Source organism: Mirounga angustirostris, unplaced genomic scaffold (genome assembly GCF_029215605.1).
Source record: "Mirounga angustirostris isolate CCGP_5_RB_7025 unplaced genomic scaffold, mMirAng1.0.hap1 SCAF_15, whole genome shotgun sequence".
NCBI classification, from domain to species: Eukaryota; Metazoa; Chordata; class Mammalia; order Carnivora; family Phocidae; genus Mirounga; species Mirounga angustirostris.
In genome coordinates, this window is record NW_026991723.1 from 59836252 (window position 1) to 59863817 (window position 27566).

The 27566-nt window shown below is 52.2% G+C and overlaps 2 protein-coding genes across 4 annotated transcripts; one reads left to right on the top strand and one right to left on the bottom strand.

Annotated features, from left to right (window-relative positions):
• The first annotated feature begins 483 nt into the window (after positions 1 to 483).
• GRHPR (glyoxylate and hydroxypyruvate reductase) lies at positions 484 to 11707 on the top strand. Of its 2 annotated transcripts, none has more exons than XM_064579186.1 (9): positions 484 to 554; positions 3245 to 3375; positions 4345 to 4417; positions 4976 to 5092; positions 6413 to 6501; positions 7641 to 7745; positions 8472 to 8607; positions 10156 to 10286; positions 11368 to 11707. In XM_064579186.1, the coding sequence occupies exons 1-9, from the start codon at positions 499 to 501 to the stop codon at positions 11487 to 11489; spliced, it is 960 nt and encodes a 319-aa protein (XP_064435256.1). In that variant the 5' UTR covers positions 484 to 498; the 3' UTR covers positions 11490 to 11707. The 2 variants fall into 2 exon arrangements, with proteins under 2 accessions (XP_064435256.1, XP_045738662.1); XM_045882706.3 differs by lacking the exon at positions 484 to 554 and adding an exon at positions 1465 to 1623.
• A 2487-nt stretch (positions 11708 to 14194) lies between these two features.
• ZBTB5 (zinc finger and BTB domain containing 5) lies at positions 14195 to 26360 on the bottom strand. Of its 2 annotated transcripts, none has more exons than XM_045882703.3 (2): positions 26155 to 26360; positions 14195 to 17066 (listed from the first exon to the last, which is right to left on the bottom strand). In XM_045882703.3, exon 2 carries the CDS (start codon positions 17060 to 17062, stop codon positions 15029 to 15031), a length of 2034 nt encoding a protein of 677 aa, XP_045738659.1. In that variant the 5' UTR covers positions 17063 to 17066; positions 26155 to 26360; the 3' UTR covers positions 14195 to 15028. The 2 variants fall into 2 exon arrangements, with proteins under 2 accessions (XP_045738659.1, XP_054365285.1); XM_054509310.2 differs by lacking the exon at positions 26155 to 26360 and adding an exon at positions 25566 to 26076.
• Positions 26361 to 27566: the final 1206 nt, after the last annotated feature.

Below are 27566 nucleotides of genomic sequence, written 5' to 3' on the forward strand. Positions count from 1 at the left end.
TTCTTTTTTTTTTTTTTTTAAAGATTTTATTTATTTATTTGAGAGGGAGAATGAGAGAGAGAGAGCATGAGAGGGGGGAGGGTCAGAAGGAGAAGCAGACTCCCTGCCGAGCAGGGAGCCTGATGCGGGACTCGATCCCGGCACTCCAGGATCATGACCTGAGCCGAAGGCAGTCGCTTAACCAACTGAGCCACCCAGGCGCCCTGGCAACTCCATTTCTGACCAACTGCCAGCCTCAGGGCACCAGGGTGTGGGTCTCCTTGGCTGTGTCACCCTTTGTCAGGCAAGCACCCCATGTGTTATATGCTGTGGTAACACACAGGACGATACATAGTTCATCCTTTCAACAAACCATGATTCAGGTGTTACTATTATTCCCATTTCACAGATGAGGAAACTGAGGCACACAGTTTACTGACTTCTGGTCAGTGGGTGGCAGAGCTGGGATTTAAGCCCATGCACAATGGCTCCAGAGCCTGAGCTTGATGAGCACCTACCATGGCCCAGGGCCTGTGCAAACATTGCTGGTTTAATCATCACAATAACCCTGAAAGGTAAGTGCTCCTTACCCCATTTTGTAGCTAAAAACTGAGGCTTAGAAAGATGATGTGAACTGACCAAGAGGACACAGCTTGTAAGTGGCAGAGCTGAGATTCAGACCCAGGTATATCGGATTGCAAAGCCCAGGTCTGCCTGTGACTCCACATGGCCCTATCCAGCACCCTGGCCCTCTGCATGACCTGCCTCCAGCCGGCCAGCAGCTGTCCAGCATGCCAAGTGGCCCACAACCAATTAAACTGCCCCCCACAGCTGTGGGTTTCATATGGGGGAATTGCACCAGATACTAAAGGGGCCATGCCTGGGTTCAGACTGCCCCCGTCCAGCCTCCTGAGTATATAAGGCAGAGGCCTGGCTCAGAGCCCAGTCTGTGACCAAAGGCCCCTGCCGGGAACACTGTGACCATAATGGAACAGACCTAGCAAGGACCACCAGGGTGCTCAGGCCCTGGGAATTAGGATGGTCCCTGACTGCATCTCCCCTCTCCAGACGCAGACACACTTCGACAGCTATAGGCATCTTGACAGACGTCCACACATACTCACACAGGACTCTCCTGGACGCCCCTTTACCCACCCCAACTCCAACCCCAGACACACCTGCCAATCCCTGAGGGGGGCCCTGGGGGCCAAGGACCAAGGCCCCCAGAACAAGTCCCAGTTCATGAGGGCTTGATCATGCACACAGCTTCACGAGACACACACCTAGGGGCGCCACAGTTCCACCCCACAGAGTCACACTGTCACTGCCACTCCCTGAACACACACAGTCCCGCTCCTCGAGGCCCACGGGCTCCCTCTCCCCCACCTCCACTTCCCCCCAACCTTTCCCCCTCCCTACCCTCCTCCCCCGACCCCGCCCGCCCAGCTCCGGCCCCGCCCGCCCAGCTCCGGCCCCGCCCCTTCCGAGGCCCCGCCCCGCCTCCCGTCGCGTCCCGCTTCCTTCTGGAGGTCCGGGTCCGTGTTCCGCAGTTGCAAGGTGGATGAGGCCAGTGAGACTCATGAAGGTGTTCGTCACCCGCAGGATCCCCCCCGAGGGCTGGGCCGCGCTCGCCCGGGCCGCAGAGTAAGCGCGCCGCGCCCCCGGCGCACGCCGAGTCCCCGGGCCCGGGCTGGCGCGGGGGGTGGTGTCGGGGAAGGGGCTGCGGAGCCCGGGCCCTCCCCTGGATCTCCGACACCCCGCACACTGGGTGACTCAGCGTCTCCAGGCGGGCGGGGGCGGGCTGGGGGCGGCCTCCTGAACCCCACTTATTTTTGGTGGGGAGGGCCCAGAGGGAGCCCGGATCCTGCGCTTGCGTCTTGGCCGGCCTTGCCAACCTGTGCCCGGCCTGGACGGTCATGGAGTTTTGGGAGGCTTAAAAAAAGTTCTCTGCGGCCTAGCCTTGTCCAAGCCTATTGCAGTGACGCCGGACCGCAGCTCCCCTGGCACGTGCAGTGCGGGTGAAGGGAAAGGCCTGGGGAGACGGGACGCCGCCGGTGACGCAAGATCCAGGCTGTTAATCCTTTACCCTTGAGGTCACTTTTGGCAGGGTCAGGGACCTTCGCAGTCACTGGCCTGGTCCCTTTGGATAGTTGGCAGGGGTCTCTCATGACCATTAACATGCCAGTTTTCCAGGTTCTTCGTAGACATAAATGCTTAATCCTTGCAACACTCTGAAGTTGGTATTATAATTCCCATTTTACAGATGAGCAAACTGGGAGAGGTTAAGGGCCTTGCCCAAAGTCACAGCTGCAGTGTGGCAGAGCTGGGATTTGACCTCAGCCTGTCTGACTGCAGCGGAAACACTGTGTTACCCAGGTCTGTGCAGCCAGTGTCTGGCAGGGAGAAGGTGGAACCCAGGCTCAGAAACCAGGGCCATGCAAAAATGAGATTTGTTTGTTTTGTTCAGTGCAACAAAACCTTTGTCAGGGACCTGCCAGGTTGCAAGCACTGGGGGCGGCGGGGGAGGGGGGGAGCAGTCATGGCGGGGGCTTGAGCAGCTCTAGCTCTGAGTGCCATGCCCGTGGAAAGGAGGGTGCAGGGTGGCCTGTGCCAGGCCCTTGGTCAGCCAGGTGCTGCAGCAGGGTGTTCTGGGAGGTGCCGGCCGCCGCCCTGTGTCTTGCTATATGTGATGGGGGCACTGAATTAAATGGCAAGGACTGGGAGGCTGGGCAGCACCCCTGGGAACGCCTCCACTGCTCACGAGCTGTGGTGGAAGTGTGCCCTCAGACTCCTCCACGGTGCATTGCTTTGATCTTATCCTTCCCGGCAGAGTGCAAGTAGGAGACTTTCCCGTGGCATGGACTCCCAGGACAGGACAGTCAAGCCTCAACTGGTGCAGGGACTGCCCACCTCAGGCCACCGCCCCCCACTGGCCATGAGGCCTCCTGTGAGGGTGATAAAGTTCTTCCTTGCTTTGAGCTGAGAGCTGTCCCCATGACTTTCTCCTTTTAGACTAGGCTCTGGTCAGGCTCTGGTGACCTCCACTCTGTGACAGCCCTTTACCCTCAGCCACCCTCTCGGGACAGTTCTGAGGCCGCCCGAGCCTGACCCTGACTCCTCAGCCAGCCCCAGGCAGCCTGAGGCTGGAGCAAGCAGAAGGCAGTGTTTCTCACTTTGAGAGGGAGGTGCAGTCCCAGGGGGCCTTCGGGAGCCTGGGGGCATCTGTGGCTCCGCTGCTTCTGAGTGGTCTTTCTTTGGTCTTTAGCTGTGAGGTGGAGCACTGGGATTCAGATGAGCCAATCCCTGCCAAGGAGCTGGAGCGAGGTGTGGTGGGGGCCCACGGCCTACTTTGCCTCCTCTCTGACCGAGTGGACAAGAGGCTCCTGGATGCTGCAGGTGTGTGCACTGGGCAGGGCTGGGGAGGATTCCAAGGGTGTCTTGGCCCCGTAGGGCACTTCAGTCTGCTGTGGCTGGCTCCCCCCACAGGCCCACAGTGACCTCTCAGTTCTGTCACAGGCATTGCTCCTCTCCTGGTTGCGAATCCCTGCAGGGAGCTAGCAGGGCAAAGGGTGGTGTGGTGGGAGCACCCGAGTCCCTGGGCCCTTATCCAGCCCTGCCACAGCCTTGCTTATGACCTCGAGAAAGGCCCTGTCCCTCCTGGGCTCATTTGTCTCCTGCAGGAGGGCCCGTCTCAGTGCCAAGCACCAGGAGGCACCCGGGGTGTGTTAGCGCCAGTCACGGGGCCCAGCCCTGGGCCAGGGTAAATGTCACCCTAGAAAGTCGTTTTGAGGAAAGATTCAGACTTAGAGGCTGCCAGATGGGGAGAACCCTCACAAGTCAGTGCTGAGCCAATCCATGCCCCAGCCTTGGCCCTGGAGCTTTCTGGTGCCCTGCCCCGTAGAGAGGGTGTGAGCAGGTGGGCATCCTCTTGAGCACATTGAGGAGATAGGTCCTCTGTCCTTGCACCCCGGCCGCTTCTCAGTGGACACCCCAGTGTGTCCACAGCAGGGCCCCAGGTGCGGTCAAAGGAGACTGGAGGCTTTGTTGAGGGAACATTCCTGTGGGTAGGAGTGGAGGCCTTGGTGTCAGAGGCCCCAGCGCGAAGCCCAGCTCTGCCACTCGGCAGCTTGTGACTGGGGCCGGCCACTTCACCTCCCTGAGCCACAGCGTCTGCAATGGAGGAGTCAAGTCGGATGGTCGAGTCTGTCAGGTAGGGTTGTTCAGGATTCTAGCGAGGAACAGAGATGTCGGCCTTTCTCTTACTCTCAGAAAATAATAACAAGCAGCTGGCCCCATGGTATCCCCAGTGGTGTGGGTTGGAACCCCACAAGGAAAGATACAAACAGTGCTTTTTCTGCACAACAGGAGGCAATCTCAAAGTCATCAGCACCATGTCTGTGGGCGTTGACCACTTGGCTTTGGAGGAAATCAAGAAGCGGTAAAAGCAGCTTGCGCTCTGGAAGGGGTCTGGGGTGAGGGCTGGCTCCCAGAGCGGGAGAGGGAGCTGGGTCTTTATTTGCTCATAGCCCCCTCCGCCCTTCAGTGAGACTGGGAGGGGGCTGAGCGTGCAGTCCGTCCGCGTGAGCACAGGGCAGGTCCGACAGGCCCCGAACCGTCAGGAGCTGTGGGTAACTGCATCTGCCAGGTGGCTCCCTTTCCTGTTCAGCCTGGTTGTTGACCCTCACCACAACTCCTTGAAGTAGGAAAGGCTACTGGTAGTATTACTTCCCTTGTTAGATTTTGGAGATTCAGAAAGGTCGAGTAGTTATTTGCCCCAGACTTGGGGCCGTGACCTTTCATCTTCGCGTCCTTTGCCATGCGGGAGAGAAGCGAACCAGGAAGGAGGCTGATCGTCCCTGAGTTGCTCCTTTACCACTCGGAGCTTCCCGGTGGGCAGTGCAAAGAGGGAGCAGAGCAGCAGCTTGGAGATGTCCCAGAGCTAGAAATTGGTGAAGGTGCCTGAGGCCTGGGTGACCACCAGATCTTGGCTTCGTAGCGGCATCCGTGTGGGCTACACCCCAGATGTCCTGACAGACGCCACGGCAGAACTCGCCATGTCCCTGCTGCTCACCACCTGTCGCCGCTTGCCAGAAGCCATCGAGGAGGTGAAGAAGTGAGTGAACCCCTGACAGGAAAGTTGGCTGTGCTCGGCAGCTGGTTCCTGAGCCCCCGGCGTCCCCCTGGCCCGGGTGTGATCCCTGTCCCCGGGGGTGCCTCATCTAGTGAGCAGGGACAGACTCAGCCAGACTACTGAGGGACAGGGCAGAGCTGAAGAGAAATGTGGGGGAATCGTGGCTTTGAGGGGAAATTGTGAGAGAGGAGGATAGGGAGGGCCAGATCAGTCCTGCCTGGTTGGCGAGGAAGTAGGGGCAGGGGTATGGATCAGAGGCTTCCCACGAGAAGTAGCAGGTGGGCATCCTCTTGAGCACGTTGAGGAGATAGGTCCTCCGTCCTTGCTCGTGATGCAGAAATCCGAGAAGCTCGGAAAACTGAAGGTGGTTTCATAAATCTTTTGGTGGCAAAACCTGACTGGAAATGACAAGAGGCTATTTATGATCTTTATTTTTCTTACGCTGTGTGAATATGCATGTTTTGCTGCAGATAACTGGTGTGTTTGACAACAGGTACCACCCTAGATACTGCTGAGGGTGTTGTTATATAGATTAGACAATATGCACCAGACAACCTTTCTAAAATCGGAAAATTGAAAACCCTGGCCCGAGGGTTTCAGATCAGGGATTTGGGTCTGTGTGTTATAGAGGGTTCGGGAAGGCACTGCGGCTGCAGGGAGGCCGGCAGATGGGCCTGTGCAGGCCCTCGGCGTTTGTGGACCAGGAGCTGGGGCCCCGGGGTGGGCCTGGGGCCGAGGCAGACACCGAGGGCAGCGCTGGGCTGAGGAGACACAATGCCGCACGTCCCGCTCACCCTCCTGCCCGGGGAGTCGGCACCCTTCTCGGAGGTGGCTCAAGGCAGCCTCCATCCCCCTGTCCACCCAGGGCAATGGCTGGGCCTATGGCTTTACTTTGTGTTGCTTCCCTGGGGCACTGGGAATACTGGTTTTGGAATCCCAAATCCCGAGTTTGCAACCTGCTGCTCCCACCTCTGCCCTGGCTGGATGTGGCCTCAGGCAGGGCACCCTTTCTGGTCTCAGGTTCCCCATCTGCAAAATGGGATGAGAACTTCTAAGGCCCCTCCCAGCCCTCGGAGTCTGTCGTCCAGTGGCTTTAAAGGAAGAGTCATTGTAGTTGCTCATCCACAGCGCTCAGTGGCTATGGTGTAACTCATGCTATGGACTGTCCTGTGAGCTGGAGAGCAGGGTCTTCTACCCCTTAGACCACAGTCCCTGTCTGGGGGTCCTGGTTTTGTTCGTTCACAGAGAGCCCTCATCTTTGCCCGAGGCCGGGGCTCTTACCCACCCCTCCCCTCCCCACAGCGGTGGCTGGACCTCATGGAAACCCCTGTGGATGTGTGGCTATGGACTCACACGGAGCACCGTGGGCATCATCGGGCTGGGGCGCATAGGTGAGGCCCCCACCTTCCCTCTGGCCTGCCCCAGCAACCTTGGCTTCGTCTGAGTCTCTGGTGCCCGGTGTCTGGGTGTTGGCCATCCTTTGGAAAGAGTGGCCACCACTGGCCAAGTTCCCAGTGCACTTTGCATGCAGTCGCTGTCCAGACCCAGCTTCATAAAACACAGGCAGAAACAAAAAATAAAAGAAATGAAAATAGGAGTTCCTTAAGAACTGGCTAGGTGACAGAAGCAAGTTGAAAAGTCGGGATTCTTTATGGTTACAGCTCCATACAGAACAGATGAAAGTGGCGATGGCTGGGTTGGGGCCTTGAGGAGGGGCTTCCTGTGGGACAGCCCGTGCTCCCCCAGGCCTGCCAAAATGTAAAGCTTTAACTCAGGAACCAGCGGGTCCAGGGAGCAGAGCTTACCTGTGATTCTGCCGACGGGGCAGAGCTAGTTTTCTCCCAGGGGCCCCGGCTTGGAGAAGTCTGGCCTAAAGGCTTGAGCTCAGCCGGGCAGCTGTCTGTGGCTCTCCGGCCTCAGCCTGGTCCAGAGGGGAGGATGAGGCGGGAGAGTATGGACAGTCTGGCCGGCCAGCAGTGCCTCATACCGGAGAGTTGCTTGGAGGAACCCACCAGCTTTGGGGCACATTCCGATTCTGGAAATCCAGCCACCCAAGCCTGTCTCCTGAGCAGCACGTGTGAAAATGTCTTGAAAGATTTGGGGCGAGTTGGCAGTTTGGCCAGGCCACCGAAAAATCCTAAGAGGTCTTGGGCTGCGTCAATAAAAGCAGAGGGTCCAGAAGGAGGGAGGGGACTGCTTGGTCAGACCGCTTCTGGGATGGCAGACCCAGTTCTCAGGGATGGTTAGCAAATGGCCCTCAAGGTGCCCAGGACGTGTGAGGACAGCAGAAGCCAGTCACCACTGCCGAGGAGTGGTGGTGCTGCCTTTGGGTCTCTGAAGGGCTGTCACATGGTCCCCTAAGGGTGGTATGGGCCTGTGGGGGGCTGGTTCTACTGGGTCAGGACCAGTTAAAGTCAGAAGTATGCTTCCCTACCCCCCCCCCCCAGGGGCTCCCTGTCCCTGGAGCTGCTGGGTGCTGCTCCTGCCCTCTGAGGGGTTGGAGACGAGCCAGGACTCTCTTTGCCTCCAGGCCAGGCCATTGCTCAGCGTCTGAAGCCATTCGGTGTCCAGAGATTTCTGTACACGGGGCGCCAGCCCAAGCCTCAGGAAGCTGCAGAATTCCAGGCAGAGTTTGGTAAGTAAAACCTTGATTTCCGCAGGAGCCCCATCTGTGCCTGGTTAGAGGTGCCTCTGTATTTCTGTAGTGGCAGCATTTCAGGCAGGTGTGTCTGGGGCCTGTGGCGTCCCTCAAGTACTAGCTAGGCCACCTGCCCCTGGATGCAGGGGCCCAGTCGGAGAGCACAGGGACGTACCCAGGCCACACGGTGAGTTCTCTTCATGCCTGAGAGCTCTCCAGGCTTCCTGTCTCTCAGAGTTCCTTGTCACCGCCCTCTGTGCCTGGGCAGAGCAGCAGGGATGGTGACAGACGTAAGGAATTGCTGGGAACTTGGACACCCGGTTTCCCTAATAAACTGGTGAGCACTGTCCCCCAGCCTTGTGTCCAGTGGATCCAGCCCCCTGGAGGGTGCACAGTGTCGTGAGCACAGGACACCTAGATCTTAGCCATTCCTCACCCCTTTGGCACATTGGACCCTGAAGGTGGTGACCTTGAACCAAGCTCCTGCCCCTCTCTGGCCTTAGTTTCCCCATCTGTGAGACCAGGGGGCTGGATAAACAATGTAGTACACCAGGACCCCACCAGTAGCTGTCAGTTATCAGAGGTGTTTGGGTGGACGCGAGGCCTTCAGGAAGCATCTTGGGAGTTTCCAGTTTGGCAGGAGGAGGCAAGGGTTTGGTCTCCCATCCTTTTGCTGTCTCCAGCCTGGGACTCAGCATCTCATGGAACCCTGCCCTCCCCCAGTGTCCACCCCCAAGCTGGCTGCTGAGTCTGATTTCATCATCGTGGCCTGCTCCTTAACCCCTGCAACCAAGGGGCTCTGCAACAAGGACTTCTTCCAGCAGATGAAAAACACGGCTGTGTTTGTCAACATCAGCAGGTACGCTGGGGCCGCCCAAGCTCCCTGGGGCACCGAGAATGTCTAGAGAGGGGCTGTCCCTGCTGCCGGGATCCCCATGGCTTGTCCCTGAGACCTTGGGCAGAGCCTGCTGCTCCCTAAACCAACCACCAGCCAGCCCCAGCTCTGAAGTACAGTAAAGGCCACAGGAGAGTGCCCCAGGCTGGGAGGAGGAGCCCTCAGAGCAGGCCTGGCCTGTCTGGTTCCCAGCAGTTCCCTGAGCCATGCTCAGGGCTGGGCATGTGGCAGAGTTGGCTTGGGGAGTGGAGGCGTGATAGCAGCCAGTGACCAGGTAACCTTGGGCGGCCCATGTTCTTCTCTGCTGCAAAGAGTTGGGTGTAACGACCTTAACAGCCCTTCAGAGGCTGACCTACCGTAACACTGAGCCTGGGTCTATCGGTCTGAGTTAGTGACAGCTTGAACCGTGGTGCTTCTGGAAAGATAGGCCCCAACCCAACTTATCTCGGTTTATCACAGTGTCCCCAGGGTGCCTTCAGGCCACTGGGCATATTATGGGGGCAGACCTTCCCTCTCTGCCACTCCAATCCCTGCCTGGATGGTGCCCTTTGAACCTGCTTAAACCAGTTTGGAGGCAAGTAAAGGCAAAGGAAGGGATTCCATGGGGTCCGCCTCAGGTCTCTCCACTCCAGAGGCCCCCGTCATTATTAATGTTTAGCCGCAAAGGAGGTGCCCTGGAGGGGAGGTGGATCGGGCGGGAGCGCAGGGCTGGCGCTGACGGCCAACGGTGGCTCAGCCTCGGCGTACGGAGCCCCCGCACAGACCCAGGACTGGGCCGGGTACTGTGCATTGTTGCCTGCCCAACGAGTATTACTTCGGGTGCAGGATGAAGTCTCGAGCCAGTCCTTTCTTTCCTTCAGTGGCTCAGTCACAGGAGGGAGGGCTGCTCCCTCGGGTGGATGTGGTTAGGTGTATCCTTGTGTTGGGCCCGCGCCCCACAGCGTGACGCCGTGGTTCTCAGCACGTTCTCGGGCAGACACACCTGGATGGGGCCCCACACAGATGCAGATCGTGGGTCAGTAAGCACGCCTGGGAGTGGGGTGTATTCTCCCCGTCTTACGGAGGAAGGTGACACACCTGCCCAAGGTCACACAGCTACGTAGTGGTGGGGCTGGGGTTCCCAGTGTTACTGCACAGACTTACTGTAAAGAAGTAGCTTATCAGGGCGCCTGGGTGGCTCAGTTGGTTGAGCGACTGCCTTCGGCTCAGGTCATGATCCTGGAGTCCCGGGATCGAGTCCCGCATCGGGCTCCCTGCTCGGCGGGGAGTCTGCTTCTCCCTCTGACCCTCCCCCCTCTCATGTGCTCTCTCTCTCTCTCTCTCTCTCTCTCATTCTCTCTCTCAAATAAATCAATAAAATCTTAAAAAAAAAAAAAAAAGAAGTAGCTTATCAGCCTTACTGCTTTCAAAGTCAGTGCCCAGTGTGCCTGGTCCGCGGGGAAATCCATTCCGTGGGAGGAGGCCTGGGTGGAGGGAGCGTGGGGGCATCCACGGCACCACTGTCCTTCCCAGGGGAGACGTGGTGAACCAGGACGACCTGTACCAGGCCTTGACTAGCGGGCAGATTGCAGCTGCTGGACTGGATGTGACGACCCCGGAACCGCTGCCTACAGACCACCCTCTCCTGACCCTGAAGAACTGTGGTGAGAACTGACTTTCCGATGCAGTCACCTGGGCCCGCGGGAGTTAGAGGTGGTCTGGAGGTGCTGGGTGCAGAGCTACCCTGAGCAGTACCGGGCACAGGGGGGGCACACCTGGGACCGTGCTTGTTGAGGTTGTTGGTGACACTGGCACGCTGCGACGCAGGGGAGGGGCGTCCTGAGCACCGATGCTGCGGGGCCGAGGGCCGCACTTGGAGAAGCGCTGCCTCAGTGGTTGCTTCTTAGCCTCCCCAGTTACTTTGTGCCTGGTTAACAGCTCTTTATATAAAGTTCTGTCTGTCCAGGTAGCTGGTGTGCTTTCTGTCTCCAGGCTCTTACGTAACTGTAGGGGCTGAGCCAGTCCCTGTCCTTTATGTACACTCTGGGATGGAACCCCACAAGAAGGCCCCCATTATTGTAGCCCTTGGAAACTCCACTGTGCCCACTGTCCGCAGCAGGCTGAAAGGAGGAGCGTTGGCTGTCCCGTCTGGGCTGTTGCCCACAGCTGGAACGGTCCCATCCCCGCAGGCCTGGCAGTGCAGCTCGGTGCCCTGGATGCTGCTTTCGAAAGGCCTTCTTTGGGGACAAGTGACCTTACTTGCTCTGCAGTGGGGCCAGAGGGAGCTGGTCTGTCCGCCCTTTCATCTTGTAGTTATTTGTGTAGATCAGACGCCCTGTGGCACCACTTTCAGGGGCATGGGTGTGGTGTGGACGATCAGTGCTGCAACTTCTAAGCTGAACTGGCGCCTGGTTTCACCGTCTGGTAGCTGAAGGGCTTTGTCTAGATAGGCTCCAAGACCCCTTCTGGGCTCGACATCCTCGTATTTAGGATCCGAATCTCTTGCCACCCTTGCGTCTGGGTTCCAGCAGCCCCGAGTCCCTGTACCGTTCCCCTAACCCTCAGCCCCACAGGAGTGGAGCACGTAAGGACAGTAGGCCAATCAAAGACAAATGACAGGAAGGCGAATCAAAGAACACTAAGGCAGGTTCTCATTCTTCTTCTCCCTGCAACCCCTAGTCAGGAAAACAGGGCCCACTTTAAGGCTCTTGACACACCCTTACCTCCCTCTCCTCCCCTTTCCAGTGATCCTGCCCCACGTTGGCAGCGCCACCTACGGAACCCGAAACACCATGTCCTTGTTGGCAGCTAACAACTTGCTGGCTGGCCTGCGAGGGGAGCCGATGCCCAGTGAACTCAAGCTGTAGCCAGACAGGAGGCGCTGAGGGCCAGGAGGCCCACCGTGCCCCTGGGGTCTGTCAGTGAGCGCAGGCTGGACTTGGACCCACAGGACGGGAGCCAAGGAAAAAAGTCTCCTCTGTTCTGATCCTGCAGAAGGGAGACTGGTGCTGATACACGGGCTTGCCGCTTTTGTGGTTGGACTCTGAGCCAAAAGTATGTGATCTTATTAAAGAGTTCTCTGAGAGACTGTGTGGGCCTGTAACTGGGAGAAGCTAACAAGGGCATCTGCTTACCTTTCTAAAATCAGGGCATCTGGTGACCTGTGGGTTCTGCTCTCCCCCATCCCTCCCCCGGCCCCCCCAGCACGTGAACTTTTAGAACCTGTCCAAACCACCTTACCGCTCATCTCAACTCCTTCACTTGTCCCTCACCGGGGATGGGACGACCATGGCACTTAAATCTGCTACCTAGATCATCTAATTAAATATACACGGCAAAGAGAACCAGGTAGGGTCAGAGTACTCTTATTGTTTTGGTCAAGAATAACTGGAGGTAGGAGTTTCTTAATTTTTATTTTAAAATCCATTTCAGCACCCTCACACTTTGCTCCTTTGTCCACCGCTCCACCACCCCCGTCCCCCAGGTGGATGCCCTTGCTCTGATCACCACGGGGCTTACTCCTCCCGAGGCCAGGCCTCTTGCATTGCCAAAGCCCCGCTCCTGCCGAGGGAATCCGGTTCCGGCTCTTCCCCACAGCCAAGCCCAGCCGGCAGATGGAGCTTTCACCCCGGCAGGCAGGCAGGCAGGCAGGCAGGCAGGCAAGGGAGCCAGGCAGGTAAGGGAGCGGCAGAAAGCGCAGGCTGAAGCGGGCTGTCAGAGGAGGACTGGGTGTGCTGAGAACAGAACCGCACACACATCTTTGCCTCAAAGACACACAGAGTGCAGGGAGAGTGGAGGGACTGAATTGAGGGCAATGACCGTAACTGTGATTGACAGCATTAAGAGTATTTTGGAGGAGATTTGGGTTTTTTAGAAAAGTACCGGTCAAAGCAGGGTTAGGAGAGAAAGCCATACTACTTCCCTTTTTTCTTTCAACCTTAATAACCTAAGCGAAGAAAAAAGAACACATACTTAGTTAGAGGCATGAATGTGACAAATTTTTTATTTCAAAATCTCAAATTTTGACCAGCATAGCACCACTGACGTAGGTGCCCTGATAGAACTTTATGATTTGATCACCAGAAATGATTATGCCAGGCTATAATTAAGGCTAACCAATCAAAATTCAGGTACCCCAAACCAGTTCTAATTCAGGTAGAAGCTACGGATCACAGGAACCCTGAGACTAGTTTTGCAGGGAACCTCTGAATTATTTTTAAGTTCTATAGTATGTATGAGGACACTGGCCCCAAAGCTTGCTTCTCACATGTAGAAACCGACTAAGAGGTAGATGAGAGATTCCAGATTCCATCTAGCAGTGGAGAGGCAAGGCTCCGGGCGCTCTATCAGAGACAGGCCCTAAAGCAAAGTCCACTTAAGGCTGAGCTGAGGTGAGGCACAGCCTCCCGGCCCCTCCCCCTCAAGATGGAAGGGAAGAGAGCTACCCCCGCTCTTCCCCGTGCTGCTGGCTCCTCTCCCCGGGCCCAGGCAGGGCCTCTCTTGTGCTCCGCCTTGACCCACCTGCCTCCCAAGGTTAATCTCCCCACAAGACACTGGTCCCCACATAAAGCAGAGGGGTAGACGAAGAGCCCCCTCACATCCAGTCAGAACACGACTCCAGCAACAGCCGCATGCACAACTGCATTTCACACGTGATCCCATATCCTCCAACGGTCTCTTTCCCACGTCTGCTGGAAAGGAGAGGAATCACAGAAGTTTCCTTTTTGGCTTTCCTCCCTGGGAATCAGTTCATAGGAGATGCTAAGCCTGACTATGAACAATGTGAGTTTATCCACAGACAGATGTGTAACTGCACACACTAGAGTAAGGGGAGAAAACACATGCTGATTGTTTTAGGCTACACGTACTTAGCTTTCTAAACAGTTCTAAATAAGAACCGAAGGACTTCTTTCGATTTACGCACAACGGTTTGGTGTCTCTGAAAGAGCCGTATAAAAAATGAACTCATGTTCATGCATGAATTAAACTGACTTCACGAGCTCTCCAAAGACCTGTCACCCTGGATGCACACGAGCCCGGGCTCGGCCTTGCACAGGTGCCGCCGACAGCCCTGACGGCGCAGGTGGGGCTGGCGAAGCGAGGCAGGGGCCACGGAGGCCCCGGGCAGTGGCCCAACTGTGTCCTCCAGCCATCTCCGGTGCTACTCGGTTCCGTGCTCTGGGCTGCCCAACTCTCTTACAAAGTCTGGAAAATATTTACCTGGGAACACCGCTACTATGTTTGGATTTTAAACAATTTGAGACATTCAGTCTTGGGTTGGGGCAACAACGCTAAAAGCTCAGGGTCTAGACTTTAAAACTATAGTATATAAAAGTGATCAACCCACGGTGGAGACGTGTTAGCATCATTTTTGGTTAGTCTGCAACAAAACAGTAATGCAGGCCTGGACAAGATGCCACGCGGGGCAGGAGTGCGGAGAAGCAAAGCAGAGAGCGGGCCTGTCACTGGTGAGATGTGTCAGGCTGGACGGGCCCCCAAAGCCTGGATGGAGCAAAGGGTGGATGCACCATGAAAGATCCCACAAAACAGGACTCCACATCATTTAACAAAGACAAACACTAGCTCTTTTCTGACTTCCAAACATGGAACTGTAACATATGTAATACAGGTTGGGTAAAATACTGCTAAAACAGCACGTACAGAAACAACACCTTACTTGCCACTCCCTACAGTACATACTCCATTTACAACTGTGTTTTTAAAACCAGGAAAAGTTGTTAAAACATCTATCCAGCAGTGATGTTTTCAAAAGTATGTACACCTAACAGTCCGGAGAATGCTCGCTCTGGACCCAGTGTCAGCACCATCCAAGTGCAGTGTCTGTGACTGCAATTGAGACAAAAATTAAAAATACAGTACCTCGGACTAGCTCCTGATACACTTTAAAGCATTTGTGGCGGACAGGCACGTCCCCAAGGGCCTTCCTTTCAGACAGGCACAAGATCGCCACCGGCTACACGTAAGTATGGTGTGCAGCGCTGTACGGGTACATAATATTCCCTTCGGAGGATATAGGAAATTTACTTAAATGCTTCACAGAGTTTTACAAAAATTGCTAAAAAAAATTTTTTTGCACTTCGATTTTTAATTTTTAAATGTGCCACTTTTAACGCCATCAATTACAAGCTACTTTCTGACCGCAGTACTCAACCCTAAGGAAGAACTCGGTTTCAGGGATCGCGTCCCTCTCTGAAGTGTGCATCTCACCGCGAGATGCGGCCGCAGCCCAACGGCCCAGCGCATGTACTCTCCAGCTGCTAGTCACCGGCATTTGCACCAGCCATTGGGGGGCCCGAGGCCTCCAGCCCAGTGGCCTCTACCACCAACCACAAGAGCCGCCGCTTCGGTGCGACGACTGGCGCCGGCCTGCTGCCGAGCGGCCGGGTTAGAGCAAAGTGCTGGGGAGACTGCTGCCCTGCCAGCGCAGGCACGTGGTCTTTGAATGTTTATACAGGTGGCTGGACTGACTGAACCTCTTGCCGCACTTGAGGCAGGCGTAGGGTTTTTCACCTGTGTGAACTCGGATGTGCTTCTTGCAATCTGTCAAGGTCAGAAAAGTCTTGCAGCAGATTTTGCAGGCATACTTGCGAGCCCCCTCTACAACCAAGACGTTGTGCTCTGATAAGGCCTTCTTGCACTTGGACAGGACATCAGCAGATGCCCTGGTCAACTGCGGAGGGCCGGGCTGCGAAGGATGGCCGTTTTCAAATGAGGACGTGGCCGCATTCATCATTAGCTGGGAACTGGCAGAGTTTTCTGGGATCTGTGAGCTCCTGACAGAAGTTACAACTGGCATTTTGGGAGCTATGCGTCGGTAGTATGGAAAGTTACTGGCTCCTCCTCTCGGGGAACCCATCATGACCCTGGAGAAGGAGGAGTGGAGGCCCAAACCAGACCGGGAAAAGTCCATCCCAAACTGTTCTCCTCCTTGGTAGCCTGAGGTCTGCACGCATGGCAGGCCCATCACCTCTTGCATAGGCCTGACGAAATGGGAGTCTGCAGGCTCACTGAACGGGTTCTCCACATGAGAGCCAGGGGCCGAGGAGGGCCCGCCCGCAGGCCCAGCCTCTGGACTCAACAAATAAGGGGCCTCCCCCTCCAGCCTACAGTCACTAGTAGTGTTTGGGATATTATCATCATTGTTCTGATTTGCACTAAAGTTACTCCCTCTGCCCTTGTTAAGAAAATTTGAAATGCTGAAAGTGGATTTATGTTCTAGGTTATTTGTGACTTCCAAAATATGGATGTCACCTACCCTGTCAGTGCTAGACTGGGGATCTGAAAAACTCCGATCACTGCTTTCAGGGCTGAGGTCTATCTTCTCGGCACTGACCACAACCCCTTCCACTTCCACGGATTCGCTGCCTTCTGCTTGGGAGGTCACATCGCTCACTTCATCCTGAGGCTCAGGAGAGCTCAGGGGCTCAGATTTAACCACCACTCTCATGTGTTCCTTCTCTCCAAGGCCAACCTCGGGATTTTCACACTGAAAACCACTTTTCTCGGCTGCAGCTTCCTGCTCAAAACTCGTCTCAACCTGAGTCGCACGGGAGGCCATAGACAACTGGGCCATGCTGCCAGCAGTATTGTCTGACTGGCTGGGCACCTGGGCGTCTTCTTGAGCACCAAAAGACTGGTCGAACATGATGGCACTGTCTTCCTGGTTGTCGGCCATCCCATCAGCCTTAGGGTTATCCACAATTTTCAGGGAATCAGGTGAGAAGAACTCCTCCCGAGAATGAACCCCTGACGGCCCGTTCTCCGGTGTAACGTCAGCAATGGCAGACTCGTCCATGGTGGGCCGGAGGCGCTGTCTGGCCCGCTCCTCTGCAGACTGCTTGCGCTTATGAAGGCGTCTCATGGGGAAGGGTGTCCGCTGGTCCAGGTTACTGCGCATTGAGGAGCTCATGGGGGCTGGCTGCTCCTCGCCACTCTGGCTGGAATTGAGGGCTGAGCTCACGATGCTCAGCCCCAGCTGCTGCAGCATAAAGGAGCGCTGCATGCGGGCGCTCTGCTCCTGGACGCGCTCGCTGGGGGGAGACATGGGCAGCGTCCTTGTCGTTAAGTAATGTTTACACGCCTTAACAACAGAGTTCAAATGCAGGTGAGAGGCTGCCAATAAGACATCCATAACATTGCTCTCCCCCAGCATGAGGGTGGAGGTGTACATCATGTCAATCAGTGCGGCAAAGGCCTCCGCTGTCACTACCTCGCTATCCAGCTGGATCATGTTCATGGTCTGATCTCCCTCTGCCACTGAGAACAGGGCTCGGAAATGCGTGCTGCATGCTGCCAGGACCGAGCGGTGGGCTTTAAAATGTCTGTTCCCCACGACAATGACACAATCACAGAGCTGCCCGTGAAGTCTCTGGTAGTTCAGCTGCTGGAAGATCTGTTCAAAGTGTCCAGGAAAATCCATGATCCTATAGAAAAAACAAAGAAAGAAAGTGTTAAGACTTAGAAAAGCTGGAGTCAAAATCAGAGCACAGAGGGTGCGATGAAAAGAGATATGGACAGCCAAGCTTGGACCTTTTAAAGCTGTTGATATTTCTCATGATGGGCACACAGACTAAAAACCTGTCAAATAAGGAACAAATGCGAATTCGGCTAACAATTCTAGAAGCATGTACACATGTGGCATCAGCTGCTGGCTCTTTACAGGCTCCCCTTCATAGGACCCACTTTTAACACTTAGGGACCCATGTTAGAAAAGACCAACGTGTAAGTGGTGGAATAGCTATCCCATAGAAGTGAATTAGAATTCTGCATTCCCTAAGGACAGTGAATAAGCTCCATGAAATTCTAGTCTTTTAGCAACCTTAAGAGTGAAAGGGGCAGATCAGTACAGAAAATGGGTTGAGATAATTCACAAACAGGAAATCAGAGTGCTATTAGAAAAGGAGAAAGACAGCCAGAGAGCCAGTGATACCACATGATACACTAGGCAACAAAGTGATCTGGTCAATATAAGTACAACCCACACCTAATTTATATCTCATGTTCTTTATAAAAACTAGTCACTCGAAATAAGGCAATGTTTAAAGCAGATTATATTTTCCAAGATGGCTGGCATCATTAAGATCGCCCATCCTGCATGCTTTCTTACAATGTGACACTGATACCCTCTCATCAAGGTGGAGTCCGTGTTCATTCCCCCTGAAGCCAGGCAAATCTATGACTACGGCAGAAATTAGTTTTTCTTCCACTCCCACTGACTTGGGAGCTGGGTCATAAAAGGCAACAGAGCTTTTGCCTGCTCCTTCTGGCTTGCTCCTGGAACCCAGGCACCATACCGTGAGGAAGCCTAGCTCAAGTCTAGCTGACAGTCAGCACTCACTCCCAGGCATGAGTATGCCTTCAAGGTGACTTCAGCCCCAGTCATGGTCTGACTTCAACCCCATGACAGACCCTGAGAGAATCATCTAGCTGAGCCCAGTCAACCCCTAGAACTATTAGAGGTAACAATAAAATGATTTTTGTTGTTTCAAGCCATTAAGTTTGCAAGTGACTTGTTACATAGCAACAAATAACTGGAACAATGTGAAACTTGTTAACATTTCCTCACAAATTAACATTCAAATATTATCTCCAAGGGATACTCTTTTGGGTGGGGGGGGGGTCCTGCCCACTAAGTCTTTGGGAGAAATCACTTTTCACCCATTCTTAGGGCTCATGCTGCAGATCAGACTGCCCTAAACCTCTGAGTTCCAGGAGTGGACAAATAATCCAGGGAGATCTGGCCCCATGACTCCAGTGATTGTTTCAGAGATGGGTATGTGACCCACGCCATGCCAGTTAGAGTCTGCCCTGGGATTCTCTTCACTCAGCTTGCAAGTTATAAGGTAGATTAAGTCTAGCACTGATGGTGGCCGTTTCTGCCTGTCTGAGAAGGAAGCCAACACAAAAGAAAGCAGTACCCCCCCCCGAAATGTGCTGATGACAGCAAGACCCTGGGATCCAGTCATGACTACAGGTGGCATCACCCTAGGATTTCCTATTTCATGAGCCAATGAATTCCGCTTTTATCTTAAACTGGTTTATGTTGGATCTGTCACACAGTCAAACATAAGGTTTAAAACATAATTTCAGAAAAACCCAAATAACATGGCTATCCTAAAACCTTTGTGGATCTAGAAGGGGTATTTAAAAAAATTTTAGTTAGTTTAGGAGATATAAAATTTGTTACTCTCAGCTCTGATGGAAGAGAATCATGAATCAAGATCATGATTATTCAAAATTACCAAGCAACTGTGGCAAACTTGGAGGTCCAATGTAAAAGCGATAAAAAGAGCTCATGCTGAAAAAGTAAGTGTTTTACCAAAAGCTGATGTCTAAAGCCTTCAAACCAAGGAAAAAAGCTTCAGGTCTCTTTAAAAGATTTCAAAATGTGACAATATGAATCTAAACAGTTGGAGGAGATACAGCAAGTAATCTACCAATTTGTAACTATCTGACTCATAGCAAGTGTATACTACAATATTTGTTATCTGCAGGACCAGATTTTTAGTAATTTCCAAACTAAATATAATTAAGAAAATACACTTATACCACTGCTCATTATATTAACATGAATAATCAAGAGCTGGCTGTTTTCTCAATAGATTTACTTTCCTAATAATGCTTTACTTAGACTAATAAAAAAGTTCATTTGTGTTCTAGGAGAACAAACCAATTAATAGCACATTTTAAAGTATTTGACTTATATATTAACCTACCCACATGCTTTTCAATAACTGACTTCATAAGGAAAAGCACACCCATACTCAAATACCATCGACTGATTTGCTGCCTGTGTGCCGGGCAGGACCTGCAAAGTTGCCCCCTGCAGGAAGTGTCTTAACAGTCTAAGGAATTCTTAACATTCAGTATCCTTAATCTAGTTAAGACCCTAGCAGAAAAAATAACCAAACAGAACTTTTTCTCCATTTTTAGAGATGATACAGACAAAAATAAGTGTAAGCAAACAAAACTAGGCAAGGTCCCAGAGAAGCAGTCTAGGATTCTGACAGAGCTCCGAGTCATGGAGTCCTAGGATGTTCGCCCATTGTTCTGATTTGACTAAGTGGAAGTAGGGAACGGCTAGGACTAGGTGGGCACTCAGGTGCCCAGCGTCAACCCCAGATCTCGATCCGTCAGTGTTTACTAATTTTATAATCTCTCTGTTTCTGCTCTGTCAGGGCTGGCTCAGAAACTGGACAGATCAGGTCTAGTAAAAAGGGACTCTATCAATGACTGAAAAGTGAGCATGACTGGGGAACTCAAGCGAGAGCCAGATCCCTTACCATCTCCCTCTACCCTCAACTCTCCCTGCTCTGCCACCTTGTTTTCCAGTTCAAAATTCCTACGGATTAGCTGACCTAGAACTTCATGATTCCGTTTGAATAAGAAAAGGTATTAGTGCCCTACTTATATTCCTAGTGCAAACTCAAAATGCTGTTTCTACTAAAACAGTTTTTGAGGGCAGGGACTGCATTTTCTTTCTCCCTCCCTAAGTGCCTGATACACAGCTCAGTAAATTATTTGTTGAATGAGCACTGACTGTATACAGATGAACTACAACAGCATATTACCCAACAGTTATTTTCCTGAAAGTCCCAACTATCTCTAAAATCAGCCAAAACCCAGAAAGCCTCAGAATATCCAAAATAAAGATCAAAGCCTACATCTGAAAGATTTCCTCATAGGAAAGTCCCTCAAGCGCTCACATAATCTTTTGTTTTAAACAAACAAAATTCAAGTTTTTCTAGTTTCCTGACTGAAGATGAGCAACAGCAATTCTAGAATGAGGGCAAGAGGCGGCTGCACGTTGACAGCTGCGTAAATAAATAAATAAATAAAGACAGCTGATCCACTAAGGGAGAAAAGAGGCCCAGCAACGTGGGAGCCATGTTCTGGAGGGCTATACAACCCAGAAGCTGCAACAGCCCATGAAGGCACTTGTGTATTTGGTATACAGATTCATTCATCCAACGTTTGGAAGTGCTTGCTTCATTCAAGGTTAAGTGCTATGGAACAGAGATTGATGTGGCATAGTCCTAACTGTCACGGGTGCTTAGCGGGAACACGACATATACAAATTATGACCAAATGGAGAGCACTAAGTGCCACCCAAGAGATGAAGTGTGCTCGGGGGCCCAGATAAGGCAAATGTTATTTCCAGCTTCTTGGTGGCCCTGACGACAGAGCTGGGTACAAGTTCGCACTTGGATAAAATGAGATGTAAAATACATTCCACGCAGAGGTAAAAGGGGGGAGAGGTCTGAGGTGGGGAAGGCAGCGTATCTCTTCTGGCTGGAGAGCAGGTAAGGCTAGAAAGGCAGGTATTGGAGAGCAAATGCTCTTAACTGATAATGATCACCAGGCATCGTCAGAAAAGTTAACAAAGAGGCATATAATTTTCATCTAAACACTATCATCACTTTTCACGTAACTTTTGTAAAAAAATATTTTAATTCCATTTTTTGTCAGAGAGAGAGAGCACAAGCAGGGGGAGCGGCAGGCAGAGCAGGCAGAGGGAGAAGCAGGCTCCCCGCGGAGCAAGGAGCCTGATGCAGGACTCGATCCCAGGACTGGGTCATGATCCCGGGCCAAAGGCAGACGCTTAACCGCTGAGCCACCCAGGCGTCCCTAACTCCATTTTTTAAAGCTTGAGCGCAGTATCAGTCAGGGTTCTCGGTTGCAGCAACAGAAACTGTTTCTAGCTAACCTAAGCACAGAAGCTGCTGCAAGAATTGATGGGAAGACTGGACACCTGAGCTTGACAATCTGGCCAGAATGCTTGCTGTGTGCTGGACACAGCGACTTCTACAATGCTGTTCCCTTCATTATTGTTAGTTTCAATTCTTAAATACATGTCTTTTTTATTATTTTATTTTATTTTTTTAAAGATTTTATTTATTTGACAGAGAGAGACACAGCGAGAGGGAACACAAGCAGGGGGAGTGGGAGAGGGAGAAGCAGGCTCCCCACTGAGCAGGGAGCCCGATGTGGGGCTCGATCCCAGGACTCTGGGACCATGACCTGAGCCGAAGGCAGACGCTTAATGACTGAGCCACCCAGGTGCCCCTACATGTCTTTTTTAATATTATGTGAGATGAAATGGAAAGTACACTTGAAGTAATTGTGCTGCATACTAAAATGCAATGTAAGGAAAAATTCTTGTGCAATTTTTGAGTTGTAAGCTGAACTAATTGCTTTATCATGGAACACCATTATAACCTGGAAGAACAATGACAAACTATGGTTATTCAGACTTGAGTATTTGCCAGACATCTCTTGAAGATGAATGAAATGAGCTTGTCATTTCAAGGAAAACAACTTATAGTATTTGTTGCCTATGATAAAGTTTGAGCTTTCAGGTAAAAATTGGAATTTTGGGAAATTTGTACATGTCACTGTGAGTTTCACAGCTTCCCAGTGCTCAAACCCAATGAGATGATTGGTGATATTAATGGAATGTGATTTTTTTTTATTATAAATGCATTAACATTTGGAAGATCTGCATAACCCAGTGAATCAGTATGTTCCAAATGACCAATGTTATAAAGTGTGATGTTAAAAAATAAGTTATGGATAAAAAAATTCATTCAAAGTGCAAGATACATACTAATGTATTTCAGTGTAACAGAATATGAAAAGTTTGTTGACATGGTTTCAGATTACACATTGCAACTAACCAACCACTTAAGAAAATACCATTTGCTGAGCTCTGTTACAGTATCAGAAAAGAATATCCAAAGTTATTTGAAAAAGCTACTAAAATACTCTTCCCTTTTCCAAGTACATATTTGTGTGATGGTAGATTTTTCTTGGTATACTTTAATCAAGGTTATAGCACAACAAATTGAATACAAAAGCAGGTATGAGAATCCACCTGCCTTCTATTAAACTAGACATTGAAGAGAATTTCAAAGATATGTAAATCAGTACCACTCTGAGCATCCTGGTGCCCAGATCTTGGTTTCAAATACCATTTTCTAACAAAAGGAACTAGTGCTCTTTGGAGAAATGGCTGATTCTAGGATTGGGGCTGAAAATATACAAGATAAGCCTGCAGTATCTTACAGTGTCAGGAAGTAAGGAAATGCTTCAAACAAACAAACAAACATACATGAAAATGGGAATATGTGAAAGGGACATGGGACCCAACAGGAGAAAGAGCTCCCAAAGGCCAAAACTGGAAAAATCTGAGCAAAAGATAAATAAAATACCATTGGGGGGCGCCTGGGTGGCTCAGTCGTTAAGCGTCTGCCTTTGGCTCAGGTCATGATCCCAGCGTCCTGGGATCGAGTCCCGCATCGGGCTCCCTGCTCCTCGGGAGCCTGCTTCTCCCTCTGCCTCTCTCTCTCTGTCATGAATAAATAAATAAAATCTTAAAAAAAAAAAACCAAAAAACAAAAAAACAGGGCTGCCTGGGTGGCTCAGTTGTTAAGCAACTGCCTTCGGCTCAGGTCATGGTCCCAGGGCCCTGGGATCGAGTCCCATATCGGGCTCTCTCTGCAGGAAGCCTGCTTCTCCCTCTCCCACTCCCCCTGCTTATGTTCCCTCTCTCGCTGTCAAATAAATAAATAAATAAAATCTTAAAAAAAAAATACTATTGGATTATACCCCAAGTATATAAAATAAATATCCACAGATCCGTACTGATATAGATCGCTTACATAAATGGGAGAGAAGAGTCAAATCTCCTGTGCAGAAAAATTCCAAGTAAATTATGTAGATACTCTACCCTCAAAGAGATGGAACATAACTCTCCTCACTCCTTGATGTGAGCTGTGCATAGTGACTTCCTTCCAGGGTACAAGTACAATATGCCTGTTACATTACAAAAAATCAGTACTCCAACACAATTCCTAATCTGTTGGAGCTGTCAGAAAGCTAAATCAAAGCTTTTGGCAAATATATGTATAACTAATCAGATGAAAGGCACCCCCCAAAACTGAACCTTGAGATGAAAAGCCACTATTCAGTGATGAAAATGATGAAAACAACTGTAAGAGCAGCAGTTCACTCAGAAACAGCTGGTCTTTAGCATATGAGAAGTTCACTTCATACTCAGACAAAAGGTGCAGTGTAGTGTTACATTCCAGCTCACCGGCTACACTAACAAAATTTGGCTCCTACTATTCAATGTCCGTATCTGAGAAGTGTTAAGTACAGTAAAAGAGAAATATATGTTTACAACTGACACAGGAGAAAAGTATTTGTTCATAAAAAATTTACATTTAAAAAATATAAGTTGAAAGCTAACACAGACTCAATATCTTAAATTTTTCTTTTCCCTTTCCAAGGAGAAATGGAGGCAGATTCAAGATTCCGTGGTGGCACTACAGCAAGCTTTTGTCTCACTGTACGTAAGATATTTTTAAGTCTTACTCCCACCGAAGAATTGCAATTCAATATAATTCATGTTAAGTACTTTATTTTTTAAAATATTTTTAATTTTATTATTTTTTAGGGGAGGGAAGGGGTGAGGGAGAGGGAGAGAGAGAATCTTAAGCAGACTCCACGCTCAGCACAGAGCCCCACCCAGGGCTCCATCTCACCACCTGGACATCACGACCTGAGCCGACATCAAGAGCTGGACACTTGGGGCACCTGGGAGGTTCAGTCGTTAAGCATCTGCCTTCGGCTCAGGTCATGATCCCAGGGTCCTGGGGTCGAGCCCCGCATCGGGCTCCCTGCTCAGCGGGAAGCCTGCTTCTCCCTCTCCCACTCCCCCTGCTTGTGTTCCCTCTCTCGCTGTGTCTCTGTCAAATAAATAAATATAATCTTTAAAAAAAAAAAAGAGCTGGACACTTAACTGAGCCACCCAGGTGCTCCAATGCTAAGTACTTTAAATATTAAAACATCTGCATGCATTTTGAAAAAAAGCAATTTTTAAAAATGACTTCAACTTCTTGTGACAGTCTTTCAACAAAGTCTCTTTCGAGAGCACTGACCTCTAAATTTAGGAAAACATCCTACTCTAAGGTGCTTTTCTTCCAAATCTTATCACATTCAGAATTTTGCTAGAGATACCTCAGTTAACCAGAATACAGCGTGCCAGGATCCCCAGCTAACTACGTTTTGACACAATTTTTAGAACAAAAAACAAGTTGACTTCAGAACTCTAAATGGTTCACTTACTCAGCAAAACACAAGGGCCCAGAACAGGTCCCCAACCAGTTAGTCTTACCTGGCAGGTCACCAAGCTGGCTGTGGTGGCCAGGCCAATCCTCCCAAGTTTGCTGGAATTTCCAGCGGGGGTTAAAGCAATAGTAGCAGCAGGCCTTCCCTTCGTTTAGGAGCCGTTCTCTAATAAAACGCTTTCTTCTCTCCGCACCTGGTCTCTTCCCTCCACCTCTGCTCTTTTAGCTTGCTGCCAACCACCCTCATCTCAGAAATCGCCAAGACTTTAGCAAATGAAAAGCATGTTCTCCAGAAGATAACTAGGCGGCCAGCACACCTTTTTAACTATCTAAGGCACAAGTGTCCGTACAAGGATAGCAAATCATCGACTAAGGCACAACATTCTCTTCAACCTCTAAAAATCCCAGTATCTTCTACTTAACTACAACTGAAAAGTATATGAATGTATTTTGCGAAAAGTTCTGTTTCAAATCTTGAAGGCGAAGGGTTACTTCTATTCATTCAAATTACGAGAACCGGAGCGTATCAGTAATCAAGACTTTACTGTTCTTTTCCGTAAAAATTTTCCTCCGAATAAACATTTAGGATTTGTCTCCTATAAAGAACTTCGCTTCTTACAGCACCCTCCACCAGGACAGAATGCAGACTGACTCTGTAACAACCTTTTCTTTCTTTTTTTGTAAGGGAAAAAACTGACCTTCCACTCCCCCCTTAATTCATTGCCTGATGTTAACATTTATGTACAAATCTGTCCTCCAAACAAGGGTAAGAGGGGGAACGGCTGTTCTTACCACTGCAACTCCCACAGCTCCTAGCACGAAGCCTGGAAAAAGTGGACATTTAATAAATGCCCAGAAACAGTCCTCAGATAACAAGCTGGGGCATTCCAAAAGACTGGCTCCACCCCTCCAGGGTCAACCGCCGGTCCCCGGTTCCAGACCGCCTCGGCCTTGCTCGGCTGAAAGGAAACCCCGACGCTCAGGGCCAGGAAGAGGGCAACGAAGCCAGCCGACCCCAACCCGTAGGGCGGCAGATCCTCTGTTAAGCCGCCAGCCTGTAGGTCCTGGGCCTTTCCCACGCCATCCCAGGAACCAACGTCGCCCGCCCGCGGACCCGTGGGGGCAAGAGCCCCCGCCCCACCCAGCAGACATTCTGGCGTCGGAACCTGGGGGACGCCTGCGCAGAAGAACCCGCCTGGCCCCTCGGCTCCGAAGGGTAACAATACGCCTTCAGAAAGACCAGCAGGGTAGGCGGGGGTCACCGGTCCGCGTCTGCGCGAGCCGGCTCGCGCCGCCGGCCCAGCTCTCCGGGAGCTCAACGGTCTCCACGTGAGCGCGCCCGCGCGCTCCACCACCGCCGGGGCTGACAGGGTCGCCTCACCTGAGCCGGGCTCCGCCCCCCTGCTCGCTGGAGGAGGCGGTGACCCCTCTCCGATGCGGCCTGACAGTGTCGGAGGAGGCGGGAACGTCCAGGCCGGCGTCTCCGCGATGGGATTTCCTCCCCCTTCCGCCCACCCCGCCTCTCGTCCCCCAGCTTCTTCGGCCCGTTCGCCGCCGCACTCTGAGAACACCGCGGCGGCGGCCGACAGTAAACGGAAGTGACGCCCGCGAGAGAGCTTACTCTGCTCCATTCCTCCTCCCTCCGGCCGAGCTGCAACCAATGAGAAGGGGAGGGGGCGGGGCCGGGGCAGAAGGGCAGCCAGCCGGCGCGCGGAATTCGGAGGAATTTACTCTGGACCCCGGAACGCCGGCCAATCGACGGCCCCAGGACCTCGCTGTGTTTACTACAGACCGAATCCGTGAGCGCTGTGACCAATCACCATTTGCCTTACAACACGTAAAACTTATCAAACGCCTTTTAAGGCGGGATTTATCACTAAGCGGCTCTAGGTTTGGACTGTAGAAAAGACACTGTGTGCTGCAGCCAATCAATAGCCGTTATGGTTGAGGTAAGCGGGTTTTCCGCTTAATTGTGCCAATCGCAGTCGCGGCTGCCTGAGGTCTGCGCGAGCGGCCAGGCCAATCCGCCGGGGAGTGAGTCCCACCATTGGCTGGACCTGAAGGATTTCCCCACCCTCGCGGCATCCGGCCCTTTCGTGACCGCCTGCTCGCTCTCTGAAGCCGGTGCCCTTTGCGGAGCCCACAGCCGCGGCGGGCTGGAGGCTGAGTTCCTCCCATCTCGTAGACTTTGGGAAAAAGAAAATAAAATTCCGAGACGCTGTGTAGTTGAATTGGGCCAAAATCCAGGCTAAAATCGATGAACCAAAAATATGGTCTGTCTGACAGCACTTGGGTGCGATGCCGCCGCCAAGTCCAGGCCCGGCGGCGGCGTCTCCCAGCGCGGGTACCCGGGGAGTCCGGCGGGCGTCCCGGCCCCGACCCGCCTTTCTCTCCGCATTCCGTGCTGCAGGTCGGATCCGCCTGCCGGCTCCAGAACCGACGTGGAAGGCTCGCGGACGCTGTCAGAATAGAGCAGGCTCCGGGGCGGCTCCCGAGCTCCGAGGTGCACGCTCGGATGCAGAGCCCGAGCAGCCTCCCGGGGACGCCGGGCCCTGGGCGGGGAGGAAGCCCGCCTTCCTCCGGTGAAGAGGAGAGAAGCAATCCCGTGAGGGGCCTTCCGGCGGGAGCTGTCCGGGAGCTGTGCGTGGCTCGGGAGATTTGCAAAGGCAGGCTGGCGATCGCCGCGGGTTCTCTTCGGGGTGGGGTGGGTCGGGGGTAGGGGGAGACTTTTAAAAATGGAACACCCCACTTCTTCAGAACTTTATACCTAAATACCATTATAGCCGATCCATT